This window comes from Gopherus flavomarginatus, chromosome 2 (assembly GCF_025201925.1).
Source record: "Gopherus flavomarginatus isolate rGopFla2 chromosome 2, rGopFla2.mat.asm, whole genome shotgun sequence".
Classification (NCBI taxonomy): Eukaryota; Metazoa; Chordata; order Testudines; family Testudinidae; genus Gopherus; species Gopherus flavomarginatus.
This window is the reverse complement of record NC_066618.1, coordinates 246,678,964-246,706,156: the sequence shown is the minus strand read 5'-3', so window position 1 is coordinate 246,706,156 and position 27,193 is coordinate 246,678,964. Positions and strand designations below refer to the sequence as shown.

Genomic DNA, 27,193 nt, shown 5'->3' with positions numbered 1-27,193 from the left:
TTGTTAACCTTTTGCAAGAAAAGTGAGACAAGCACGAAAAATTGCAAAAACTGTGATTTTTAGACTGAGTTTTTTTATCAATTCAATTTTATCAATCAATGAAAAATTCATATGGTGCTTTTTGCTACTTCAATGCAATTTTTACAAAATAATGGTTTAAAACTCCTGTTGAAACTGAACTCCATAACTGTCTACCACTGCGCTATAAAAGTGCAGAGACTTTTCTCTCTCACTTAAGGTACAAAATCAGCTTTTAAAAAAAACAACACACACACTTCTATCTGAAAATATTTTACCTACTATTGCTGCAAACAATTACTATGAACCAGAGACTAAATAAAAATTGTCTATGTTTTAAAAACTTCATGCATTTGAGAGCATTTTGTCAGTTAAGTTGTTTCTCTTGTACATACAGCCTGTCATGTTTCTGTGGGTCTTTCATGCAGCAACAGAAAGAGAAAGATTTAAAAACGAAAACATGATTGTAAAACCATAAAAACTGGAAGAGGATTCAGGGGCCAGTGTCATATTGAAAATACTTGAAATCTAATGAGGTTTAAAACATGAGTTTAAAGTTGATAGTATCCCTTCAAGGTGGCACAAGAATTCTTTAAATGCAAGCATGTCAGCATTCATAAAACATTTTATGAAGTCCATTATAAAAATCTTTCTGCTCCCTAGCTGATATAGGGATTCTGCCAAACACTACTCCCATCTATGACTGTGAAGAAGTTTGGACCGACTTTTAAGAAGTGCTGAGCATAAACAACTCCAATTGAAGTTAACGGGAGCTGAAGGTCCTTAATTAGCACGTCTAAAAGTCAGGTCTTACACTGTCTTCAAAAAGTAACCTTTAAAAAAATTAACAATAAGATAACAAAACCAAATTTGTTCTCAAGAAGACAGCTAATCAGCAAACAGATTCCACAATAACTAACAAAAGCTAGGAAGTTTTAGATTAGCTTTTAAAAACTTATGTCAGCTTTTGTCACTTTAATTAATATATTTGAGCCCTGATCCTCCTACAGCCAGTCTAAGTTCCAAGACTGTTCTTCAGAACCAGCTCAGAAAGTAGTAAAGCAAAAAAGGAACTAGATGTCATTTCAAAAGAAAGCCAGAAGTGAATTCCAAGGAAACTAGAAGTCACATAGAGAAGATTTATTTTGCAGTTTCACTAGATACATGTCTTAAGGGGGGTAATCACAATTCAAGAAATATGATAAGCCCTTTGAAAGTTATGAACATTGTTCCAAGATTCAATCTATATAGTCACATATTCTAAAATACTCTCCAGCTTACCAAATCAGCCCCCTGCACTCCTTATCAGAAAATCCCTGCTCATTGATTGATTAAAAGCTAGTTTAAACAGATGCATCTTACAGGTTACAATATTAAGCTTTAGATGACTGTTAGAAGCAGCAAGTTACAAGGATGGGGGAACTATGCCAGAATTTTTACCAGAATTTTACATTTAATCCAAGATGGCACCTCCAACACCAGTATATTGCGTCACTAGTTCAGTAATGTCTTAAAAGGGAAGATGCTACCTAATGAAATATCAGTACTTTCTGTCCCACAATTTTCCTTGGAGACTACCCTCCATACAAATGTTGACTAGACCTGATCCTTAAATTGTGAGATCCAATGTCATTACACCCCAAAGAGGTACAGCTTAAGTTGGCACTGTCCTTCTAGTAAATAAAAGCTTTGCTTACCTATGTTTACCCTGCAACTGCCGGAACACAAATACAAGCCATTTTAGTACATGCTTTGAAACAGAAAAATAAAAACTATTTGCTTCTTACTAGACTGATTCACTTAAGAGAAATGCACTATAGTGACAAGTCAAGAAGTAATTGAATTTATTCTTCACAGTTCTGGGGAAATTTGTCTTTAAAATTATTTGGGATAGGAAAGTTTACAAGGTCACAACTCACACGGTATCGGAGTTGAGGAAAAGGCCTGCTTTGTAAATATGGGATATGTTATACCTTTAACTCCCAAAATTGATTTCCAATACATGGAACGTGGATAGTCTTGGTAGACTAGTGAATCAACTAGTCAGGATAGAACTGGTGAAATTTGTCAGCCAACACTTTTTTCCACTGAAAAAACACAGTTTTGAGTCAACTGAAACATTTCCCGAATTTGCCAAATGTTTTCAGTGGGGGGGAGGATCTGCAAATAAATAAATAATCAATCAGAACTCTTGTTTTGATATTTTCTAAATAAAATATTTTGATTGTTATTAAACAAAGTTTTTATTAAAACTTTTCATTTTGAAATTTGGTTCAATTGCATCTAAGACAAATTAAAAAACTCTAAAATGAAATATTTTGTTCAGACTAAATTATCTTTTTTCCAAGTCACTGAAAAATTCGAAACATTTTTGTTCCAGGTTAACCCCAAACTAGTTTGGATGGAGAGACAGTAGGCAATGTTCTGCCATGATTAACACTGTATGAAACCTCCAACTGGCTCACAAATTAGGAAGGTGCAAATTTGCCATAGGTGTAAGTAAAGACAGAATCTGGCTATAGAAGTATTTGAGAGAAAGATTTAATGAGTAAGGCTATGATTCTGTCACGGAGGTCGCAGAACTCACAGAATCATGACCTACAAAAACCTCCGCGATGTCAGCTGGCAGCTGTAGGATGCCCCCCAAGCTCCTGGCAGTGGTATCCCTCACCTCTCCGCTGTGAATAGCAGGGGGACTCCCTCTACCCCAGCTGCCGTGGGCGGTTGGCCCCCCCTCCAGCTCCCTGTCGCTGCATGCGGCATCCCGAAGCTGCCCACCTCTGCGAGCAGCAGTGGTGACCCCGGAACTCCCAGGGGTGACCCTGGAGCTCTCCCTCCCAATGGGAGCAGCCCCCCACAGCTCCCAGGAACTCCTAGCCACTGAAGAAGCAGGGGGAGACCCCCTGAGCTCCCAGCTGCGAGAGGGGGGAACCCCACAGTTCTTGGCCGCTGCGGGTGGCAGGGGGGACCCCCACAGTTTTCAACCACTGCGGGCACTGGGGGGCTCTAAGACACACAGTGGGGGAAACCACAGCTCCTGACCAGCCTTTGCAGCTCCCACCACCACGAGGGGAGGGGAACCCTGGAGCTCTGAGACCCCCCACAGGTGGTGGAGGCCTCTGGAGCTCCCAGCCAGGTCCCCCTCAGAGGCTTCCCATTTTGTCATGGATATTTTTAGTAAAAATCACAGACAGGTCACGGGCAATAAAGAAAAATTTACAGAAGCCTGTGACCTGTCTGTGATTTTCACTAAAAATATCCATGACAAAATCTTAGCCTTATTAATGAGTTTTTTAGTGCCCGAAAGGGCATCCTTTGATAAAGCATAAGACATCTTTTGCTTGTACTGATTTTTTTAAACACCAGGATCATATTTAAGAATTACAGCAATACTTTAAGAGTGAACACAAAAGACAATCTTTCAAAGGTCTTAATGAACTTCAGTACCAGGAAAGATAATAAAGCAAATAGTTAAGCAATTTGCAAATACCTAGAAGACAATGAGGTTATAACTAACACTCAGCACAGATTTGTCAATAACAAATCACGTCAAACCAACCTAGTAGCTTTCTTTGGCAGGGTAAGAAGTCTTCTGGATACCAGGGAAGAATTGGCTGTGATATATTTTGACTTTACTAAGGCTTTTTATACTGTCTCATATGACCTTCTCATAAACAAGTAAGGGAAATACAACCTAAATGGAGTTGTTTCAAATTGGGTGCATAACTGATTGGAACTCGTTGGAAAACCATTCCCAGAGAGTAGTTATCAGTGATTCAGTCAAGCTGGAAGGGCATATCAAGTAGGGTCCTGCAGGGATCAATTCTGGTTCTGTTCAATATCTTCATCAGTGATTTAGATAAAGGCATACAGAGTACACTGAAAGTTTGTGGAGGGGTTGCAAGTGCTTTGGAGGATAGGATTAAAATTCAAAACGATATGGACAAACTGGAGAAACAGTCTAAAGCAAATAGGATGAATTCAATAAGGACAAATGCAAACTATTCCACGTAGGAAGGAACAATCAGTTGCACACATACAAAATGGGAAATGACTGCCCAGAAAGGAGTACTGTGGAAAGGAATCTGGGGAGTCATAGTGGATCACAAGCTAAATATGAGTCAACAGTGTAAAACTGTTGAAAAAAATGCAAACATTATTCTAGGATGTATTAGCAGGAGTGTTGTAAGCAAAACACAAGAAGTAATTCTTCCACTCTACACTGCACTGATTCGGCCTCAGCTGGCATATTGTGTCCATTTCTGGGTGCCACATTTCAGGAAAGATCTGGACAAATTGCAAACAGCCTAGAGAAGAGCAACAAAAGTGATTAAAGATGTATAAAATATGACTTCTGAGGGAAGATTGAAAAATTGGGTTTGTTTAGTCTGGAGAAGAGAAGATTTGGGGGGTGTCATAACAGTTTTCAAGTACATAAAAAGTTGCTACAAGGAGGAGGGAGAAAAAATGTTCTCCTTAACATCTGAGGATGGGACAAGAAGCAATGGGCTTAAACTGAAGCAAGGGCAGTTTAGGTTGGACTTCAGGAAAAATTTCCTATCACAGTGGTTAAGCACTGGAATAAATTGCCTAGGGAGGTTGTGGAATCTCTGTCATTGTCTAATCTGCTCTTTAAAATCTCCAAACACCTGACAAGGCTTGTCTAGATAATATTTAGTCCTGCCTTGAGTGCAGGGGACTAGACTAGAACACCTCTCGAGGACCTTTCCAGTCCTATGATTCTATGACAAATCCTGCTCTCTGTATTTATGCAAGTAATCCCAAAGAAGTCAGTAGGGCTGCTTGTATAAGGAGACCAGAATCTCACTCATGATGTTTGTAAATGCTACACTGGTAACCTCGAAAGGATTAGATTTTTAATCGGTAAATGTCAGTAAATGTCAATTCCTCTGTACACATACAAACTGATGAAATATATTTTCATCAGTAATAATAGCAATTTCAGATAAGCAATGAAAGAAAAGTGCTGTTTGATAACTTAGAGTTTACACTGCACATTTTGACATCTGATGTTGACAATTTGTGTTTTAACAATTATAAAACTAACTTTTTGAATCTCAACATGTGCTCTTATTAAACAATTATTCTCACTCCGCCCTATAATTTCTTGCAAATGTGAAAATTTATTGATAAAAAATAGGAAAAAATGCTTTAAAACAAATAGATATCCATCAATATTTTTAAAAAACATCAAGTTCTGCCAAGCGTATATATAGAGTGGGCATTTGGTCCAAAAATAATCAAATCAACTAACCAGTCAAATAATGTTAAAAATAGTTAAATATTTTAAAGCACTAATTTATTAGAAGAGTAACAAAAAGACTAAGACTATATGGTCTCCAATAGGCTTTAGATAAATACTTCTGCCTGCTTATAAAAAATAAGTTACTTAACTGAGGATGTGTCTACACTACAAGCACTACAGTGGCCAACTGCTGTGCTGCAGCTATGCTGCTGTAGTGTAGTGACTAGCTACAACAACAGAAGGGGTTTTCCCATCACTGCAGTAAATTCACCCTCAGAAGCAAGGTCAGCAGAAAAATTATTCCTTCGACACAGCAGTGTCTTCACCAGGCCTTAAGCTGGATTAACTGTGTCTGTCAGAGGTGTGAATTTTTCACACCCCTGCATGACAAAGCTAAGTAAACGTAAGTTTTAGGTGTAGACCAGGCCTGAGTTATTTTAACACAGAAAAATGTGAAGCACAATGAAATAAAGTTCTAAAAATGAAAGAATGGCATCATGATGGAATCAAAAAGGTAGGCCACTGCCTATGTCTTGTTGGAAAAATTCACAATATTTGACCACGATCAAGTAAATAGGAAATCAATTGACTGACTTGCCTAGCCTAGCTATAAAGATAAAAATTGCTATACAATAAGAATTATTTAAATTGCTTTCGTTCTTTGAAGTAGAAGCAAAAAGAAGAGGAGGCTAGATTGCCCATATCATTCTTATCTTAAATACTCAACTGGTTATGACAAACAGAGTATGAATGCTTTTTTAAATGATCATTTACAGATATTTACACAACAGTTCTGTTCACGTTATTTTTAGCAACATTAAAATTATAAACGTTTACAGATGTCAGAGACTCTTGCATTAGTGAAGTTATTTTTTTACCTGTTATCTGTGAAAAGCTACAACCCCACAAAAATATTATTTGCATTAATCTGACCGTAGGAGATAAAAAGGTGCAAATATTCCACAAGGCTTGGGCTTGTCTACATTTACAATGCTGCCACAGCGCTGTAATGCTTAGTGGAAATGCTATCTACAAACTTCACACAATATGAGGGTTGGAAAGGACCTCAGGGAGTCACCTAGTCCAGTCCCCTGCTCAAAGCAGGACCAATCCCCAACTAAATCATCCCAGCCAGGGCTTTGTCAAGCCTGCCCTTAAAAACCTCTAAGGATGGTGATTCCACCACCTCCCTAGGTAACCCATTCCAGTGCTTCACCACCCTCTGAGTGAAATAGTGTTTCCTAACATCCAACCTAAACTTCCCACACTGCAACTTTAGACCATTACTCCTTGTTCTGTCATCTGGTACCACTAAGAACAGTCTAGATCCACCCTCTTTGGAACCCCCTTTCAGGTAGTTGAAAGCAGCTATCAAATCCCCCCTCATTCTTCTCTTCTGCAGACTAAACAAGCCCAGTTCCCTCAGCCTCTCCTCATAAATCATGTGCTCCAGCCCCCTAATCATTTTTGTTGCCCTCTGCTGGACTCTTTCCAATTTTTCCATATCCTCCTTGTAGTGTGGGGCTCAAAACTGGACACAGTACTCCAGATGAGGCCTCATCAGTGCCGAACAGAGGGGAATGATCATGTCACTCAGTCTGCTGGCAATGCTCCTACGTATACAGCCCAAAATGCTGTTCACCTTCTTGGCAACAAGGGCACATTGTTGACGTATATCCAGCTTCTCGTCCACTGTAATCCCCAGGTCCTTTTCTGAAGAACTGCTGCCTAGCTATTCGGTCCCTAGTTTGTGACAGTGAATGGGATTTGTCCATTCTAAGTGCAGGACTCTGCACTTGTCCTTGTTGAACCTGATCAGATTTCTTTTGGCCCAATCCTCTAATTTGTCTAGGTCCCTCTGTATCCTATTCCTACCCTCCAGCTTATCTACCACTCCTCTCAGTTTAGTGTCATCTGCAAACTTGCTGAGGGCACAATCCATGCCATCTTCCAGATAATTAAAGAAGATGTTGAACAAAACTAGCCCCAGGACCAACCCTTGGGGCACTCCGCTTGATACCAGCTGCGAACTAGACATGGAGTCATTGATCACCACATATTGGTGTAGGTACTTTGCTTTTCCAAGAGGCAGTAACTATAGCGCTAGCGCTGTCTACACTTGGGGGGTTAGTTCAGTCTATGTCACTCAGGAAAGTGGACATAGTTATATCAACATACGTTTCTAACATAGAGCAGTGCATAATCAACCATTTACAATATCTGAGAAATACTTAGCCACTGTGGCAATCCCAAAGTGAGTGTTTAAAAATTGTAATACAATCAAGCCCAATCCCCTGGCTAAAAAAAGCAGACAGACAAGGATGCCGGCACCACCCAAAAGAATGCTGTAATCATCCCCATCAGCCAGCTGCAGCACATCAGGCAAGGTGGAGCCTGATGTTGGGAACTTGAAAGGCTACAGAGATAACCAGGGAAGTGCTCGCTTTTGAGATTTTGTATGTTAAACACAAGAGCCAAGCAATGAGCGCTCAGTTGTGAAGCCAGCACTGGCTCCACAGGGTCACGGGGGTGGGGGGAGGAGGAGAGACACCAGGGGTGACCTGGCTACCGAGACGAGCACTCGCAGCCTGGTTGCCGAACCCCACTCACGGGGGGAAGGTGCCCCCCCGGCGCATGTTCAGTCTCTCTCAGTGGCAGCACACCAGACTATTCTGCTGTTTATGTCCCTGGGCGCGGACAACCCCGCTGCGGGCAGAGCGCGCCCCTCGCTGCCCGGCACCTCCCAGGCGCGCGTTGATAGCAGCTCGGCCCGCGGGCTCTGCTGCCCGGGCGCGAGGAGGGGCCTGACACGGAGCCCAGCCAGCCCGGGGTGCCAGGCCCCTCATCCCGACCCCGAGGCTCCCTACAGGGGGCGGGGGTGCGGTGCCCAAGGCGGAGCTGAGGTCTCATGTTCCCCTCCCCCAGGAACCCCGGTCCCTCCGTCCCAGCCCCGCCCTGCCCAGACCCCCGGACACACAGAAAGGCCCGGCCCGGGGCAGGGGCCTGCTGCGGTCTCTGATCCCCGCCGCGCCCCACCCTTCACCTTCCAGCTCCTCCATGGCGCGCTCCAGCTCCAGCTCCGGCTGCCGCTGCTGTAGCAACGCGGCCCCACCCGACCGCTAACATCCCCCGCTCCCATTGGCTTCCCGGAGCGGCCGGGCGGCGCGCAGTGCGGGAGGGCGGGGGAGACGGAGCCCCTGTCCGTCGGGCCTGGCGCGCTCCCTGCTGATCCCGCCCTCTCCCTAGCCCGCCTCACATACCCCCGCCGCCAGCCCACCCCCAAACATGAATTTGCTGCTTCTCTAATCAGGTATCAGAGGGACAGGCCTGTTAGTCTGGATCTGTAAAAAGCAGCCCAGTCCTGTGGCACCTTATAGATGAACAGACGTGTTGGAGCATGAGCACCCACAAAAGTTTGTGCTCCAATACCTCTTTGTTAGTCTATAAGGTGACACAGGACTCTGTTGCGTTTCTAATCGCTGCCCAAATGCCCTTGGTCTCTAGTCCCCTTCATCTCCAAATCCTTCCCAAATCCCCATGTCCCCCAATTTCTCTAAATCCCCTTGTTGGCCCCCAGTTCTCCAGCATCTCTTATTCCCCCCAATACCCCAGCATCTCCTAGATCTCCCAAAATACCCAGCCTCCCCCCCCTCAATTTTCTTGCAGCCAGTCTGTCCCCAAATCCAGTTTACCTTCCATCCTCCTGAATCCTCCAACAAATCCCTGTACATCTTTTATTGGGCCCCCCAATCTCAGTACATTGCTGCTCTTTCCCACACCTCCCCAAGTTCCTGCTGACTGCCAGATGTTGGGACTGGATGACTGGGTGGATCACTTGATAATTTCTCTGTTCTGTTCACTCCCTTTGAAGCATTGGCCACTGTCTGAAGACAGGCTATTGTGCTAGAGGGACCACTGGTCTGACCCACTGTGCCATCCTTATGTTCTTCTGTCCCCTTGTATCAAATCTCCCTCTACTCTCAAATCCCACTATATGTCTTATACACTCCATCCCAAATCTCCTTATATCATTTTCCTCTCTCCTACTTCACACAACTGATCTCTCTGCAGCAGCATGTTATCTATTAATTATGACTAATGTTCTTGGAGATGCTAAAAATCTAGAGAGAATGTGGGAAGTGCTTACCACCCACCTGAAGCTGCTGAAAATTCACGGTACCACAGAATCCCCCTTTTTCAGAGATATTTTTCAGTCCTCTCCCTTCTTTATTCGTTTTAGCAATGTTTCTGTTAAATTTACAGACATCAGAAAAGTACCTAATGACTGGTAATGAATTTCAGTGCACCTGTAGACGAAGGACATATAAGTACTGCTAACATAAGAATGGCCATAGTGGGTCAGACCAATAGTGCCTCTAGACCAGTATCCTGTCTTCTGACAGTGGGCAGAGTCAGATGCTTCAGACAGGATGAACATAACAGAGAGAGTGTACTGAATGAATCATCCCCGTCATCCACACCCAGTGTTTAGCATTCAGAAGTTTTGGAACACCCAGAGCATGGGGTTGTGTTCCTAACTGACTTTGCTAAAAGCTGTTGATGCACCTATTCTCCATTAACTTATCTAGTTCTCTTTTGAACCCTGTTATAGTCTTGGCCTCCGCAACATCCCCTAGCAGTGAGTTCCATAGGCTGACTGTGTACTTCCTTATGTTTGTTTTAAACCTGCTGCCTATTAATTTCATAGATCTTTTATTAGGTGAAGGGGTAAATTACACTTCCTTGTTCACTTTTTCTACACCATTAATCAGAGTTGTCCCTAGCGGAACGCAGGGCCTGGGACAAATCAGCCCCTGCCAGCTTGGGCCCCCCGCTCTGCATTGTTGGCTGGCGTGGCGGGACGGATCTGGCTTGGTGCTGGGCTGCCTGCTGCCGCTATTGTTGGCCATAGCGCCATGGCAGCTCAGAGCTCCGGCTGGGGCGGGGGACTCACTGCACTGAAAGGCGGGCGGCTGAGCCGGATGCTGTCTCTGCTAACTGCCAACGAGATGGCGGCCTGTCATAACCTTAGTCCCAGATTTGGACCTTAGCGTCCAAAATATGGGGGTTAGCATGAAAACCTCCAAGCTTAGCTACCAGCTTGGACCTGGTACTTGCTGCCACCACCCAAAAAATTAGAGTGTTTTGGGGCACTCTGGTCCCCCTGAAAAGCCTTCCCTGGGGACCCCAAAACCCAAATCCCTTGAGTCTCACAACAAAGGGAAATAATCCTTTTTCCCTTCCCCCCCTCCAGGTGCTCCTGGAGAGATACACAGACACAAGCTCTGTGAATCCAAACAGAGTGACTCCCCCTCTCCGTTCCCAGTCCTGGAAACAAAAAAGCACTTTCCTCTTCACCCAGAGGAAATGCAAAATCAGGCTAGCAAATTCAACACACACACAGATCTCCCCCTGATTTCTTCCTCCCTGGTGAGTACAGACTCAATTTCCCTGAAGTAAAGAAAAACTCCAACAGGTCTTAAAAGAAAGCTTTATATAAAAAAGAAAGAAAAAATACATACAAATGGTCTCTCTGTATTAAGGTGACGAAATACAGGGTCAATTGCTTAAAAGAATATTGAATAAACAGCCTTATTCAAAAAGAATACAAATCAAAGCACTCCAGCACTTATATTCATGCAAATACCAAAGAAAAGAAACCATATAACTTACTATCTGATCTCTTTGTCCATACACTTAGAAACAGAAGATTAGAAAACAGAACTACTTCTCAAAAGCTCAGAGAAAGCAGGCAGACAGAAAACAAAGACTCAGACACACAATTCCCTCCACCCAGAGTTGAAAAAATCCGGTTTCCTGATTGGTCCTCTGGTCAGGTGCTTCAGGTGAAAGAGACATTAACCCTTAGCTATCTGTTTATGACACGGCCCTGTGGAAGTGATGGGTTCGTCTTTTGGCAGTGATGCTGGAACATTTTTAATAGGGGCACTGAAAGCTAGCCCCCTTACCCCTACTCCTGTCCCCGCCCCCAGAGCTGAGGCCAGGGGCAAAACACCAGGCACGGGGCGGCAACAGATCCCTATGTGCGGGGTGGTCTCAGAGCCCTGGGCGTAGGGCCAGCAGTCGGGACCCCAGGTGTGGGGCGGCAGCAGGGACCCTGGGTGTGGGGCAGCAGCAGAGATCCAGGATGTGGGGCAGCAGGAAAGACCCTGGGCACGGGGCAGCAGTAGTGTCCTGGGAGTGCAAGGCGGCAGATGAGACCCCAGGGGCAGGGTGGCAGCTGAGACCCTGGCACGCAGGGTGGCAGCACAGCGCCGGGCATGCAGGCCGGCAGCCGAGACTCCAGGTTCAGCGCTGGCAGCTGGGAGTCCGGGGGTGCTGCAGCATCCCCTGCTCCCCTAGTTCCCACGCCTATGTCTTCCAGGACCAACCCACGCCGGCCAATTGCACCGGCCTGTGGAGCCCCCCAAAGTGCGGGGCCTGGAGCAGTCACTCCAATTTGCCCTATTCAAGGGATGGCTCTGCCATTCATGATTTTATAGATATCTATAATATCCCCCCTTAGTTGTCTCTTTTCTAAACTGAACAGTCCCAGTCTTTTTAATCTTTTCTCACATGAAAGCTATTCCATATCCCTAATAATTTTTGTTGCCCTTCTCTGTACTTTTTCCAAATCTAATATATCTTTTTTGGAGATGAGGTGACTGGAATTGCACACAGTATTCCAGGTGGGGGCATACCATGGATATTTTATAGTGGTATTACATTTTCTGTCTTTTTCTTCTATCCCTTTCCTAACATTCTGTTCGCTTCTTCGATTGCTGCTGCACATTGAGCAGATGTTTTCAGAGAACTATCCACAATGACGCCAAGATCTCTTAAGCAGTAATGGCTAATTTGGACCCAATCATGTTGTATGTATAGCTGGGATTAAGTTTTCTAATGTGCATTACTTTGCACTTATCAACATTGAATTTCATCTGCCATTTTGTAGCCTGGTCACTCAGCTGAGATCTACCATAGTTGGACATGGGATCCTCTAGTGTCTGCAATAACATTGTGTGCACTAGGGCTGTCAATTGCAATTAACTCAGTGATTAAGTCAAAACAAATTAATCGTGATTAATCGCAGTTTTGATCACACCATTAGTACTAATTGTTGTTGTTACCTTTTCTTAAATATTCCATTCTTTCACAGCATCCAAGAAATGCTCTACATGTGTTTCAGCATAATGTCTCTCTTCAGTATGTGTGACTGTTGAAGCAAACAACTGCAGTGTCCATGCAGCATCCATCAGGTGTGCCGTGACTCCAAGAGAGCTGTGATTGCTCCCTGTCCAGTAAACACCACTCAAAGCAACAGTTAGTGCATTTTTCAGAAGCTTCAGCTGTGTATTCTTCTCATTGTGATATAGGTCATGTATTCGCAATGGAATGGTGCCTCAGGAGGGCAAGGGTTATGATTGATTGGAAGATTCAATTTGAATTCAATCTGTTGTCCATAGATATCCACTTTGCATTAGCATTGGTTAAGCTGTTGTACTTTGTTTGATCCATGGGCTTGTAACGATCCTGAAACTCTGTAAACGAACTCTGTATCAGCTGGTGGGATTCATTTGCTGTCAGTAGGTTATCTGTAGCGCAAGAACTGGAAGCGAAAGCATATTTAGCATGTTGGTGTTACTGCAGACTTGAAGTACTTTGATGGTATTGGAACTTAGCTTTGCAACAGCTACATATAACTGGCTTTTTATCCAGTGCAATCAAAACTGATTAATCACAACTAATTTTTTTAATTGCTTGACAGCCTTACATATCAAGCTCAGTCTTGAAATAAGTTAGTTTTTTTGCCCCCACTACTCCCCTTGGAAGGTTCTTCCAGAACTTCGATTCTCTGATGGTTAGAAACTTTCATCTAACTTCAAGCTAAGCTTGTTGATGGCCAGTTTATATCCATTTGTTCTTGTGCTACCACTGGCCCTTGACTTAAATAGCACCTCTCTCTTCCTCATGCTTATCCCTCTGATGTATTTACAGAGAGCAAACATATCTCCCCTCAGCCTTCGTTTGGTTCGGCTAAACAAGGTGCAAGAACAATTTCTGTAGTGGGGGTGCTGTGAGCATTGAATCAAACTATAAACCGTGTATATAATGGAAACCACTTCAAGTCAGAGAGTGCTGCAGCACCCCCTGCACTCCTAGTTCCAGGACCTATGCCAAAATCCTTCTTGTAAGGTAATCCAATCTTGTAAGGTAATTTCTCCATTCCTGTGATCATCCTAGCAGCCCTTCCTTCTCTGAACCTATTTTAGTTTGAAATCATCTTTGTTGAACATGGGAGACAAGAATTGCACCCAGGATTCCAGATGAGGTCTCACCAGTGCCCTGTGCAATTTTAATAACACTTCCCCTATCTCTGCTAGAAATACGAGTGGTTACTTACCTTACAGTAACTGTGGGTCTCAGATATTTGTTATCTCCATGGAGCCCATGACTTACTTTTCATTCCCACTTTTTCATTCATCGTTATCTGTGATTCTGAGTTAGCAAGTGAACTGAAAGACAGTTGTGGCTACTCTGCCCTTTATGCTATTGTGTAGAGAGGCACAATGACATACACAGTGCAGGCAGGCCCAATAGACACTGCTGTTCAAAGATTCCAATCTCGTGTGTGAGGCACATGTACAACTAGAGGGGGATCTGCACAGACAACCTCTCAAAGAACCTCAGTTGCTATATGTAGCCATTCTTTATAAAGGATAGGAATGTTTACCATTAACACATTAGTAAGCACAAGAAAAAGATAGTATTTCCACCCAAAAAAATATGCTTCTCATCACAAAATAATTCTTATAATCATGCTCACTCCTTTGCCTGGAAAGTATTGATAAAACAATAGAAAATGTTTTATTGATAAAACAATAGAAAATAGCTCAAATCACAGTAACCATGTCAGTACTTGTTTTATACTGAGAAGATACCTTTGCTTCATTAGTAACCATATAGTATCTTGTTTTAAAAGAATCCATTAATGCACTGCATGTACATCACTTAAAATCCACAATCTCATTGGTACACTGTTTTCAGTAACATGTTTCATTATACAAAAGAAGATGAAATAATTAAAAGTCAGCTGGCACACACTATCTGTAGATCTCAAAGTGCTCTACTCCCCATTTTACAGAAATTGGGAAAAGACAGGTACAGACAAGTTAAGTGAATCATGCAACATCACAGAGTGAGACTGTGGCAGAGCTGGTAATACTCAGAGTGGTCTTTAGTGCCAGGATGATGCCCTCTTGTTGTAAGTGTGCAATATTCTCCTTCGCATTATAAGTTCCTCATGTATATGCAAAGCCCCCTTCAATAGGCCTTCCAGGTCTGCCTATATAATAAAAAGTGTATAAATTAATACACAAATTATAGCAGCATTATATTTTAATTGTATACATAAGTGTGTCTTGAGAACAAATATATCAAGGATAAGAGATCTATCTCTATACTCACAATCATATTTTTCACTTGCTCACGTAGTTCGTTGGCAATGCACTTGAGTGTAGGCTTCAATACTGGTAATTTATATTATGGTAACACCTAATTTCCTCAGTCAGGATTGGAGCCTCATTCTGCTAGACACTGTACAAGCACAGAAATAACATCAGAAACTCCTATTTGCCATCTACTCAATCATTATCAGTTGGCCATTTCCCATAAGTATGATAGAAGTGGTTCTTGAAGAGGACTTGATGCAGGACGGGATCATGGTATTGTTGAATAGTTCATAGAGGGCATTCCATGCTTTATAGGTGCTTGTGGGGAAAAGCAGACAAATGAATGTGAACATTGGCATGGCTGGAGGGATAGAGCGTTGGGGCTTATGAAAGAAGATACAAGGTTGGAGAAGTAGGAAGTAGTGGTGCATTAAGTTATGAAGAGCCTTACAATCTTTCCCCAATATACTCAGGCCTGGTCATGATTTATACCTGAGTCTTTTATTTTTATTTCTATAGTCCAAATTTTTCAAGACTGTAACAGGGTCAGTGGCCTCCTGCCTGAGTTTCCCCTCTCAGGTAAAACAATAACTTCATGCAAATTCTCCTCTCTCAATAATATCCCTCTTTGGGGGCTGAATTATTAGTAAACCTCATGCAAGTAGTCCATAAAAAACTCCCAGCATAAAATCCCTTTATCACCTCCACTGCAAACAGTTATTAAGATCACCTGTCATCTTATCCCTCAAGGCCCTACATACCCTCCAGTGCCTCAGGCCACATCCAGATTCTTGTCGGTCCTCTTCTATCGTTGGACAGCCACTCTAACCCTTCCAGTTGGAGTGCAAACCCTCCTCCCCAGTCTCTCTGCTGGAAGCATCCCTCACTCCCCCAGTCCTTTCTCTGTTTCTCTTGGTCCAGCTTTCTTGTCCTGGAGATGTCAGCAGGTAAGCGCTGTGATGTTATCTGACATGTAGATCATTGTTGCTACGAGTGTTATATACTTGCAACAAATCTTGTACAAAGGTTGTCAAGTAAGATGTCTATGGAAAGGTTATGATTTGCTGAATATAATTGTGCTATTTGTATGTATGTATCATTTTTGTATTTGAAGTATGACTGTTGGCTCTATACCTGTATTTCAAAATGTTTGCTCCTGGAGAGCACCCACAAGATAGTTAGCCAGCACATCTGTTCAAATGACAGTGGCCCATCAAAAGGACATTTAACTCACAATGGAGGACGCCCACCTACCCCGACTGGACTTTCCTATGAATGTGTTGTTTGAGGTATAGGTAATGACTTCTACTGTGACTAAGCAGAATCATGCATAGACATATAATTTGCCCATGTGACTCCAAACACCATCTTGTCACCTGTGATTTTCCACTAGCTGTGCTGAGGGCTTTGTTTGAAACAATGGGTTTCCCTCCATGTGGCAGAAGCTATAAAAGGCACTGGAAACACCTCCATTTCGCCTCTTTCCTGCTCAAACCTCTGGACTATGGACTTATACTAATGGGAGCATTCTAACCAAGGAATTGAGGATCTTTCAATGATTTGGAAGCAACCAGAGACTTGACTTAAGCCAGCAGTTTATTCCATCACTGCTACAAGCCTGATCCAAGAACTTTGTAATTGTTGTATGTATTTGATTCCTTTGACCAATTTTAACTCTCACATTTCATGCTTTCTTTTTGTAAATAAACCTTTAGATTTTAGATACTAAAGGATTGGCAACAGACTCATAGACTCATAGACTCTAGGACTGGAAGGGACCTCGAGAGGTCATCGAGTCCAGTCCCCTGCCCTCATGGCAGGACCAAATACTGTCTAGACCATCCCAGAGAGACATTTATCTAACCTACTCTTAAATATCTCCAGAGATGGAGATTCCACAACTTCCCTAGGCAATCTATTCCAGTGTTTAACTACCCTGACAGTTAGGAACTTTTTCCTAATGTCCAACCTAAATCTCCCTTGCTGCAGTTTAAGCCCGTTGCTTCTTGTTCTATCATTGGAGGCTAAGGTGAACAAGTTTTCTCCCTCCTCCTGATGAAACCCTTTTAGATACCTGAAAACTGCTATCATGTCCCCTCTCAGTCTTCTCTTTTCCAAACTAAACAAACCCAATTCCTTCAGCCTTCCTTCATAGGTCATGTTCTCAAGACCTTTAATCATTCTTGTTGCTCTTCTCTGGACCCTCTCCAATTTCTCCACATCTTTCTTGAAATGCAGTGCCCAGAACTGGACACAATACTCCAGTTGAGGCCTAACCAGCGCAGAGTAAAGCGGAAGAATGACTTCTCCTGTCTTGTTTACAACACACCTGTTAATGCATCCCAGAATCACGTTTGCTTTTTTTGCAACAGTATCACACTGTTGACTCATATTAAGCTTGTGGTCCACTATGACCCCTAGATCTCTTTCTGCCATACTCCTTCCTAGACAGTCTCTTCCCATTCTGTATGTGTGAAACTGATTGTTCCTTCCTAAGTGGAGCACTTTGCATTTATCTTTATTGAACTTCATCCTGTTTACCTCAGACCATTTCTCCAACTTGTCCAGATCATTTTGAATTTTGACCCTGTCCTCCAAAGCAGTTGCAATCCCTCCCAGTTTGGTATCGTCCGCAAACTTAATAAGCGTACTTTCTATGCCAACATCTAAATCGTTGATGAAGATATTGAACAGAACCGGTCCCAAAACAGAACCCTGTGGAACCCCACTTGTTATACCTTTCCAGCAGGATTGGGAGCCATTAACAACTACTCTCCGAGTACGGTTATCCTGCGTGATGTTTGGGTAAGATCTGAGTTGTATATTGACCTGGGGGTGTGGCTGGTCCTTTGGGATCAGAAGAACCCTTTGTTTGGTGAAACTGGTTTTAAAGAACCACTCATCTTTAAGTCTAGTGATTTTGGTGGTGATACAAGGACTGAAATGCCTAACGGAACTGTTTTTATGACTTGTTAGCCAGCTTGGTGAAATAGAAGTTTACTTTCATTGCTGGTTTGATATATCTCATGGGAGAATAACCACTAGCTTAGGTGTGTCTGCCCTATTTCTCAGCAGTTTGTACTGATTTTGGTATTCTCAGTTGTGACTCACAGAAGCACGATTACAAGCACTTATACAGCTCCTCTGCCTTTTGCCCTTGGTTTCAGATCCTCAGCTAAGAGCCAGCAGGCAACTCCTTTTGTTGCTGGCCTTCCACCCTCTCCATCTCTCTGACAGTAGCTTTCTGGTTTGGGGATGGCAGCAAACACATCTTGCTGTTCTCCAACCTTTCCCCAGGAACCACACATGCTCCCTGGCAGCTCAAATCTCATAGACAGCCCTGACTCCACAAGTCTTTCTCAACAGGCCTCTCACTTCACTAGGGCATAGGTACCCTTTTTAAAGCCCAACTTGGAGGCAGCAGATGAGGCACAGGTACACTGGCCCTGCTTAAAGGGCCAATATCACCTTGTGAAAAAGACTGACTAGAGATTTTGAATGTCCAAACTGAGTTTTGAAAGGGCCCTGATTTTCAGAAGTGCTGAGTGGACATCCTCAAAAGATCAGGTCTCTTTACAGAGCCTCAAATTGGGAACCTCAAAATTGAGGCACCCAACATCATTAGTTACTTTTGAAATGGTTGGCCCTAGTACCTAGTGTTTGACAGTAACTTGTTTTGGATCTTTGCAGAGCTGTGCCATTCATTCGAGCATAACTGTTCAGAAACTGTACATCCAGCAAGAATAAACAGCAAATTAAAATTTCAAATGCTCTCTTTCACTGTCTAATTCTTTGTAATGACTAAAATCTTTATTAAAAATCATGAGCTATTCAGCATCTTCTAACTTTTATGTTAATAATGAACATTGCATAGGGAGGGATTTCCCAAAGTGGCATACTAATTGATACATACTGCAATGAAACCAGCCTAGAGCATCAGATATGTCTGTTCTAGGGGGATTTTACAATTAAAAAAAAAAAAGTTACATTTAAAGCTAATTGCAGACTTCTGATTGCTTAATTTTTTTGCTGTTACTTGTTGAGTCTTTGGCTAGTTGCTCTTCAAATTCTTCTTTGGCCTGTTTAATGATACTTTTACACTTGACTTGCCAGAGTTTATACTCCATTCTATTTTCCTCCTGATTTGACTTCCAATATTTATGCTAAATGAGATGTCCTGGCCTGTGAGCAGCTTCATAAGCATAGAATCATAGAATATTAGAGTTGGAAGGGACTTCAGGAGGTCATCTAGTCCAATCCCCTGCTCAAAGCAGGACCAATTCCCAACTAAATCATCCCAGCTGGGGCTTTGTCAAGCTGGGCCTTAAAATCTCTAAGAAAGGAGATTCCACCACCTGCCTAGGTAACCCATTCCAGTGCTTCACCACCCTCCTAGTGAAAAAGTTTTCCCCAATATCCAACTTAAACCTCCCCACTGCAACTTGAGACCATTACTCCTTGCTCTGTCATCTGCTACCACTGAGGACAGTCTAGATCCATTCTCTTTGGAACCCCCTTTCAGGTAGTTGAAAACAGCTATCAAATCCCTCCCATTCTTCTCTTCTGCAGACTAAATAAGCCCAGTTCCCTCAGCCTCTCCTCATAAGTCATGTGCTCCAGCCCTCTAATCATTTTTGTTGTCCTCTGCTGGACTCTTTCCAATTTTTCTACACCCTTCTTGTAGTGTGGGGCCCAAAACTGGACACAGTACTCCAGATGAGGCCTCACCAATGTCAAATAGAAGGGAATGATCACATCCTTCCATCTGCTGGCAATGCCCCTACTCATACAGCCTAAAATAACGTTAGCCTTCTTGGTAACAAGGGCACACTGTTGACTCATATCCAGCTTCAAGTCCACTGTAACCCCTAGATCCTTTTCTGCAGACCTGCTTCCTAGCCCTAGTCTGTAACGGTGAATGGGATTCTTCCATCCTAAGTGCAGGACCCTGCTCTTCTCCTTGTTGAACCTCATCAGGTTTCTTTTGGCCCAATCCTCTAATTTATCTGGATCCCTCTGTATCCTATCCCTACCCTCCAGTATATCTACCACTCCTCCCAGTTTAGTGTCATCTGCAAACTTGCTGAGAGTGTAGTCCATGCCATCCTCCAGATCATTAATGAAGATATTGAACAAAACCGGCCCCAGGACCAACCCTTGGGGCACTCTGCTTGAAACCGGCTGCCAACTAGACATGATCACTACCCGTTGAGCCTGACAGTCTAGCCAGCTTTCTATCCACCTTATAGTCCATTCATCCAGCCCATACTTCAACTTCTTTAACGTGAACCATGGTGTTGTAAACACCAAGAAGTTTGTGTCTGCATGTGTGAAATTAAACAATGCTTCATAGATAGAAGCTGGAAAGATGAGTACAGACATTAAGGCCTTGTCTACACTTTCAACGTAGCTTTTTGTATGTAATCCTATTTGTATTATAGTTGTGTAAAAATAATATGTAAATCAGGACTTTATACATGTAAGCTAAAGAGTGAACAGAATGAGCTACAATAATCTTCTTTTAGATTCTCAGCCATGCACACTTTATATTTTATTTCTGATACACTCCCACTTTGAAGCTTATGCCTTGTTGTTTTAGGATACAGCATTGTTTTCTCAGTTATGACACAAATTAGAAGGACTAAGACATTACTGAGAGAAGCAAAGCAATAGTAATACAGTTGACCTTCGTATGCTATTTCACATGAGTGAGGTCTGCAAAGCATTCTGTGTGCTTGAGTCCTCCTCTTGCTTACTCAGAAGAATAACTTTCTTCTGTAAAGATGTGAAAGTTGGCTCCCTCTATATATTGCTAAAATGCAATGAACACAGTATGGATGAAATCAACCAATGTGCAGAGGTCCCACTCAAGACTTATGTTTAATTTGAGTACCATTTAAACACTATGTTAAGATCCTATGGCCAAGTTCTCTGCACACAAAGGCATATCATCCTGTGTCCATTTTATTTTTAAAAATGGAAACTTTCAAATGGTCATTAAAATTAAGTCTATAATTACTGATGGTTTCAAAAATGAGAGTTTTGCTATATCAAGAAACAAATATTTTATTAAATTGAATCCCAGTAAGAGCAGAGTTTTCTTGACTGATCCTAGATTATTTTTTTTAAACACAGACACCATAGCTCCTTCCCTGGAGATTACATTTTGCCATGGTTATGGGGTTAACAGTGCCTCAGTTTCCTTTCTGGTATTCTAAGTGCAAACATCTTAAATGCTCAGTCTCTTGCCCTTATCTGTCTCAGGGTTGAATCTTTTGATTCTCCTACTCTTAGACCAGGACCCCACTACACTATCTGTGTACACTTATTACCCTGCAGATCTGACTGGCTTTCAGGCATCTGCATTTCCTTCTGTCGGGAACCTGTGACCAGTGATATAGTGACCAACAGCCTTCTCAAAACAAAGTGTTTTATTTAGTAATTGGAACAAAACATGAGTTTGCTTATAAGAAGGTCCTGTGAGACAATACCAAACCCCTTACTAAAGTTGAGATATATCACATCTACTGCTTCCCCCAATCCACAAGGCTTGTTATCCTGTCAAAGAAAAATAATAGCTTGGTTTGGTAAGATTTGCTCATGACAAATCCATGTTGGTTATTACTTATCACCTTATTTTATTCTAGGTGCTTACAAATGGATAATTTGCTTCATTATCTTTCCAGGCATTGAAGTTAAACTGACTGGTTTATAATTCCTGGGTGTTCTTATTCCCCTTTTTATAGCTAGGTACTATATTTGCCCTTTTCCAGTCCTTGGGTAGCTCTCCTGTCCTCCATAAGTCCTCAAAGATAATCGCTAATGGTTAAGAGATCTCTTCAGTCAGTTCCATAAGTATTTTAGTTTGTATATTCTCAGGCCCAACTGACTTGAAGACATCTATATTGTTTAAGTAATTCTCAATTTCTTTATTTTAGCCTCAGATCTTATCCCATTTAAACTGTTGTTCAGTAGATTACTTGTACAATCATTGCTAACATTTTTGGTGAAAAACAAAAACAGTCGTTTAACACTGGCCATTGGTGCATTATCTGCCGTTGTCTTTCCCTCCTCATTGAGTAATGGGCCTGCCCTGTCCTTGGCCTTCCTCTTGCTTCTAATGTGTTTGTAACATATTTTCTTATTACCCTTTATGTCCTCAGCTTGCTTAATCTCATTTTATGCCTTGGTCATTCTAATTCTGTCCCTACTTGCTCACGTTAACTTTTTTAATAATCATCCTTCATAATTTGACCTAGTTTCCACTTTTTGGAAGGGTCTTTTTCGAGGTTCAAGTCATTGAAGATCTCTTGGGTAAACCAGAGTGGTCTCTGACCACACTTCCTATCTTTTCTATGCATTAGGATAGTTTGCCCTTGTGCACTTAATGTCTTTAAAAAACTGTCAACTCTCCTGAAATATTTTCCATTAGACTTGTTTGCCATGGGATTTTACCTGCCAGTTCTCTGAGTTTTCTAACGTCTGCTTTTCTGAAGTACATTGTCTAGATTCTGCTGTTTTCCCTCCTACCATTCATTAGAATCATGATCTCTACCATCTCATGATCATTTTCACCCAAGCTGCCTTCCAATTTCAACTTCTCAACCAGTTCCTTCCCATTTGTCAGAATCAAATCTAGAACAGCTTATCCCCAACCATTTTCTCCACCCTATGTAACAAACAGTTGTCTCCAATGCATTCCAAGAGCTTGTTGGATAGCTTATGCCCTGCTGTATATTTCCCCAACAGATGTCTGAGTAGTTGATGTTCCCCCCATCACCACCAAGTCCTGAGCTTTGCAAGAGTTTTGTAGTTGTTTTAAAAAAGCCTCATCCACTTCTTCCTGACATCATCCTAGGGTCTTATCCTTTTATCCTTACCCAGAGACTTTCAACAGGTCTCCCTCCCACTTCTTTCTTAACCTCAGTGCAAATATATACATCTGTGATGTACAAGGCAACACCTCCTCCCTTTTTCCCTGACTGTCCTTTTATATCAATATTCCAGTCATGTGAATTATCCCACCAACTCTCTGTAATGCCAATTATATTATAATCCTGATTATTCACTAGTATTTCTAATTCTTTCTGTTTATTCCCCATACTTCTTGCATTAGTATACAGACATTTAATATGTGCATTATATTGCCCTTCTATAATGCCTTGTGTATCCTTTGTCCCTGCTGTGATTGCCCATGCTTCCCCTGGTGCGGGACGAGGGATATGCTGGCCACCGCTTCCCACAACCCCCATTGGCCTGGAACAGCGAACCACGGCCAGTGAGAGCCATGATCCGCTGAACCTGCGGACACGGCAGGTAAACAAACCAGCCCGGCCAGCCAGGGTGCTTACCCTGGCAAGCCTTGTGCCAAAGGTTGTCAATTCCTGTTCTATATTTACCTGTGGGCTTTTGCCTCATGGCCCTGTCAAATCTAGTTTAAAGCCCTCCTTACTGGGTTATCCAGTCTGCATCCTAAAATACTCTTTCCCTTCCTTGATAGGTGACTCCATCTCTGCTCAACAATCCTTCTCAGAACAGCATCCCATAGTCAAGAAACATAAGAACGGCCATACTGGGTCCAACCAAAGGTTAATCTAGCCCAGTATCCTGTCTTCTGACAGTGACCAATGCTAAGAGGCCCAAAGGGAATGAATGGAAAAGGTAATCATCAAGTGATCCATTCCCTGTTGCTCATTCTCAGCTTCTGGCAAACAGAGGTTAGGGACAACATCTCTGCTCATCCTAGCTAATAGCCATTGTTGGACATATCCTCCATGAATTTATCTATTTATTTTTTGAACTCATTTATAGTCTTGGCCTTCACAACATTCTCTGACAAAGAGTTCCACAGGTTGACTGTGCATTGTGTGAAGAAATGTTTCCTTTTGTTTGTTTTAAACCTGCTGCCTATTAATTTCATTTGGTGACCCCTAGTTCTTGTGGTATGAGAAGGAGTAAATAGCAGTCATGATTTTATAGACCTCAGTCATATCCCTCCCTCAGTCATCTCTTTTCCAAGATGAAAAGTCCCAGTCTTGTTAATCTCTCCTCATATACAGAAACTGTTCCATTCCCCTAATAATTTTTGTTAATCTTTTCTGAACTTTTTCCAATTCCAATATATCTTTTTTGAGATGGGGCAACCACATGTGCACACAGTATTCAAGATGTGGGCATACCATGGATTTATATAGAGGCAATATGATATTTTCTGTTTTATTATCTATCCCTTTAATGATGCACAACATTGTTCTCTTTTTTGACTACCACTGTACATTGAGTGGATGTTTTCAGAGAACTATCTACAATGACTCCAAGATCTCTTTCTTGAGTGGTAACAGCTAATTTAGACCCCCATCATTTTATATGTAAAGCCAAAGCCCTCCTGGAGACAACATCTGTGCAGCCACACATTCACCTCCAGGATGTGTCTGTCTCTGTCTGGGTCCCATCTTGAACAGAAGGCTCAATGAGACCACCATCTGTGCCCCTAACTCCTTCATCCTCACTTCCAGAGCCCTATAATCACTTCTGATCTGCTCAGGGTCATACCTTGCAGTATCTTTAGTGCCCGCATGGATGAGCAGCACGGGGTAGTAGTCAGAGGGCTGGATGATCCTTGGCAATTCTTGCATAATGCCTCAGATATGGGCCCATGCAGGGAGCACACCTCCTGTGGTGCCATATTGAGCCAACAGAGGAATGCCTCATTTCTTCTTGGAGCAGTGGCCACTATCATCTCAGCTTTGGGGATACATGGCTTCTCCTCCTCCATCTTTAGGGGAAGAATCCTCATCACTTGGTGCCAGGGCTGCGTACAATTTTTTTAAATCTCTATGGATGGTGCATTGGAAGCAGGGATGGAGCACTATTTATGCGAGGAGTCATTTCTTCCTCCCCAGTGATGCTACTGCAGTCCTTCCAGCTGGATTCCTTCTCAGCCGTGGTGATCTCCATATGCATATGTGTCAGTTTTTATTCAGGCAAAGCTCCCACTGAAATCATTGGGAGTTTTGCCATGACTGAATTGGGCAGGGATGTCAGCAGATAGAAACAGGGATTTCATTTGGGTCTAAGACCTTATTTTTCATTTCTGTTATAGCACTTGACACTTCATTTGGTGTTATAAGCTCCAATACACCGAAGTTCAGCATTTTGAAGTAGCATTGCTCTCTTAGTTTTCTTCATTTAAAAGCTGTTCAAAGTATCTTTTTCATTGATCTTTTATGTGATTATCAGTCAACACCATAAAAGTTTCCTCTTTGAAGAACCTCACTTCCTTTATGTCTTTAGTACTTCTATCCTGTGTTTTCACTAGTCTATACACTTCTTTTTCCCCCTCCTTTGTTACAAGTCTTATGTTAAGCTCCTTGAGCTCTTCACTTTCACTTTTGCAGCTACATTCCAGGCCAATTTCTTCACATCCTTGTATTCCTCTGTGCCTCATTTGCTCCTACTCCTTCGCCAGAGTTTTTTCTCTGGTCTTTTGTCACTTCCTGGTCTTCTTTGTTCCACCACCAAGTTTCTTTCTGAATAAAAAGTTTGCCCATTTGATTCACCCACAACTTGTTTAGAACTCTCCAATATATTTGTCATCAGAAGATCCCAACATTTATCACTCCTTCTGCATGGGGGGCTGACTTCATTCTTTCATAATCAACTCCCTTCCCAGGCTTACCCTGTAGATTTTGCCTCCATATCTTTGGTGTGTTACCCGTTTTTGATTGTATCTGTACCTTTATTTCGTAAAACATATCTAAGATGAGTGATCTATGTTGACTAGTAAGACTCTCTCCCACAATCACTTTGCAAAATTAATAATAACTATATTGAATAAATACTATGCTTTTTATTTGGATAATAATGTGGCCATATTATATTTTATGTCTCTGTTAAAAGCCAGGCTTCTATTTTATTCTCTCCAAAGGATATGATATTAAATGATAACCTTTCAGGCAAACACAATAAAATGAATAGTGCATAAACTCTTTAATACACATTTTAATTTGTCTGTGTGTATGCATATCTCCTGTTACATGCCTCCTATTTCTTTCCCTTACCCTCCCATGTATTTTCACTTCTCTTTTCAACTAGAGCTTCATGTTCATTTGGCTAGAGCAATAAGACCTCAAACAATTTTTACATGGGACCGAGTGCACTAAGTAAAAATGCAGAAAAGTAATATGGAGTAATATAGAGGTCATGCTTTAGTAATATTGCACAAAGAAATGGTGTTTTGCTGACACGTGTTGCTGTTTTTCCCCCCATTGCTTTCTCTACTTGTTTCTCTTTAAATAGTTATGATTTGGAGAACTGATACTTTGAAAGGTCTACTTAAAATTGGGGGCAGGAGTAGGAATAGAGAAGGAAATGACATCTGTCCTGTAGCACCAGAGTAGCACTGCAGGGTGCAATACCTATATAGAGAAACAGAAATAATTTTATATATGCTATACAGGTATATAAAAATTTTCTATTACATTATTTTCGTGCTTCAGTCCAAGCCAGAGATATTATTATTGTTTATCTTGTTTTAGTTCCATTTTAAAAGTAGGATAGTACAATTTGTGGTAAGTAGATACAAAATTTTAGATCTAGGGAGATGAAGAAGCATCTTGTTTAGAAACTGCTCCAACTTCCATTAGACTTCAATGTCCACGTCACAGACTTGTGTGTCATTCTTGACTCTCTTACCATACACTTCCAAGTCACTCATTCCTCATGGATCACTGTTTCCAGCCCAGTGCTCTCACAAAGCCCTCTCTAGGGTTCTGTTCCTGGTTACCACTCACCTATGTGGTCATTTCCCAGTGCTGGTTACTGTGGTTCAAGGGTTGAAGTGACCAGTCACAAGCTCTTTGCAGTATTTTGGCAATAGGTTTAATTATTGTATATTAACATTTCCATCATTGAATTTAAAAGACAAGAATGATATATTAGGTCATCTAGCTCAACTGGACTAAGACCCCCACAGCCCGCATCGTTTCCCATAGGCTTATTTTCCAAACAGTCATATAATGGTACAGTAACAACTTTCAGTCACTACTACTCCTCAGGGTGGATTTGCACCATCATGTTTGGGGTGAGAGGAGCTTAAGTAAGTACCCAAACATCTATTCCATCATGTATTATCATTCATTGTCTTAAATAGCCATATTTTGTATATTTTATCATATACTGGATGTATACCAACTCAGTTATATAGGCAAGCAGCTGCAAGTAATGCTTTAATCTGAAATTCAGAAACGAATATGTTCACTGCATAAGCATATTTAATTATTAATAAAATAATGACATGGCAATTTTTGCCTTAAATTGGAGTGTGATAGGGGGGACTTAAGGGTAGTATCACCTAGTGGTCAATCCACCCTGCCACGGCCCTTTAATAGTTCAATAGCATCCAATAGATACAGAGCGGAAGCAGGAATAAGTAGTGGCTGGGAGAAAGAAAGGCACA

General features: G+C 42.0%; 2 protein-coding genes across 5 annotated transcripts in view; both read right to left on the bottom strand.

Moving 5' to 3' along the window:
* Positions 1 to 8,415, bottom strand: part of ZC2HC1A (zinc finger C2HC-type containing 1A) — a 572,961-nt gene extending 564,546 nt beyond the window's left edge. For 2 of the 4 annotated variants that reach the window (XR_007772650.1, XM_050941131.1), the window contains exon 1: positions 1,992 to 2,102. Coding sequence is in view for 3 of the 4 variants with exons in the window: in XM_050941131.1 (XP_050797088.1) it covers positions 1,992 to 2,022 (31 nt within the window). In the remaining variant the exon portion in view is untranslated. Of the gene's footprint in view, positions 1 to 1,991; positions 2,110 to 8,327 lie in introns of those variants that run through there. The other 2 variants (XM_050941133.1, XM_050941134.1) reach the window with 2 other exon arrangements.
* LOC127045143 (uncharacterized) overlaps positions 1 to 27,193 on the bottom strand; it is a 1,042,790-nt gene that overhangs the window by 982,820 nt on the left and 32,777 nt on the right. The window lies entirely within an intron of this gene.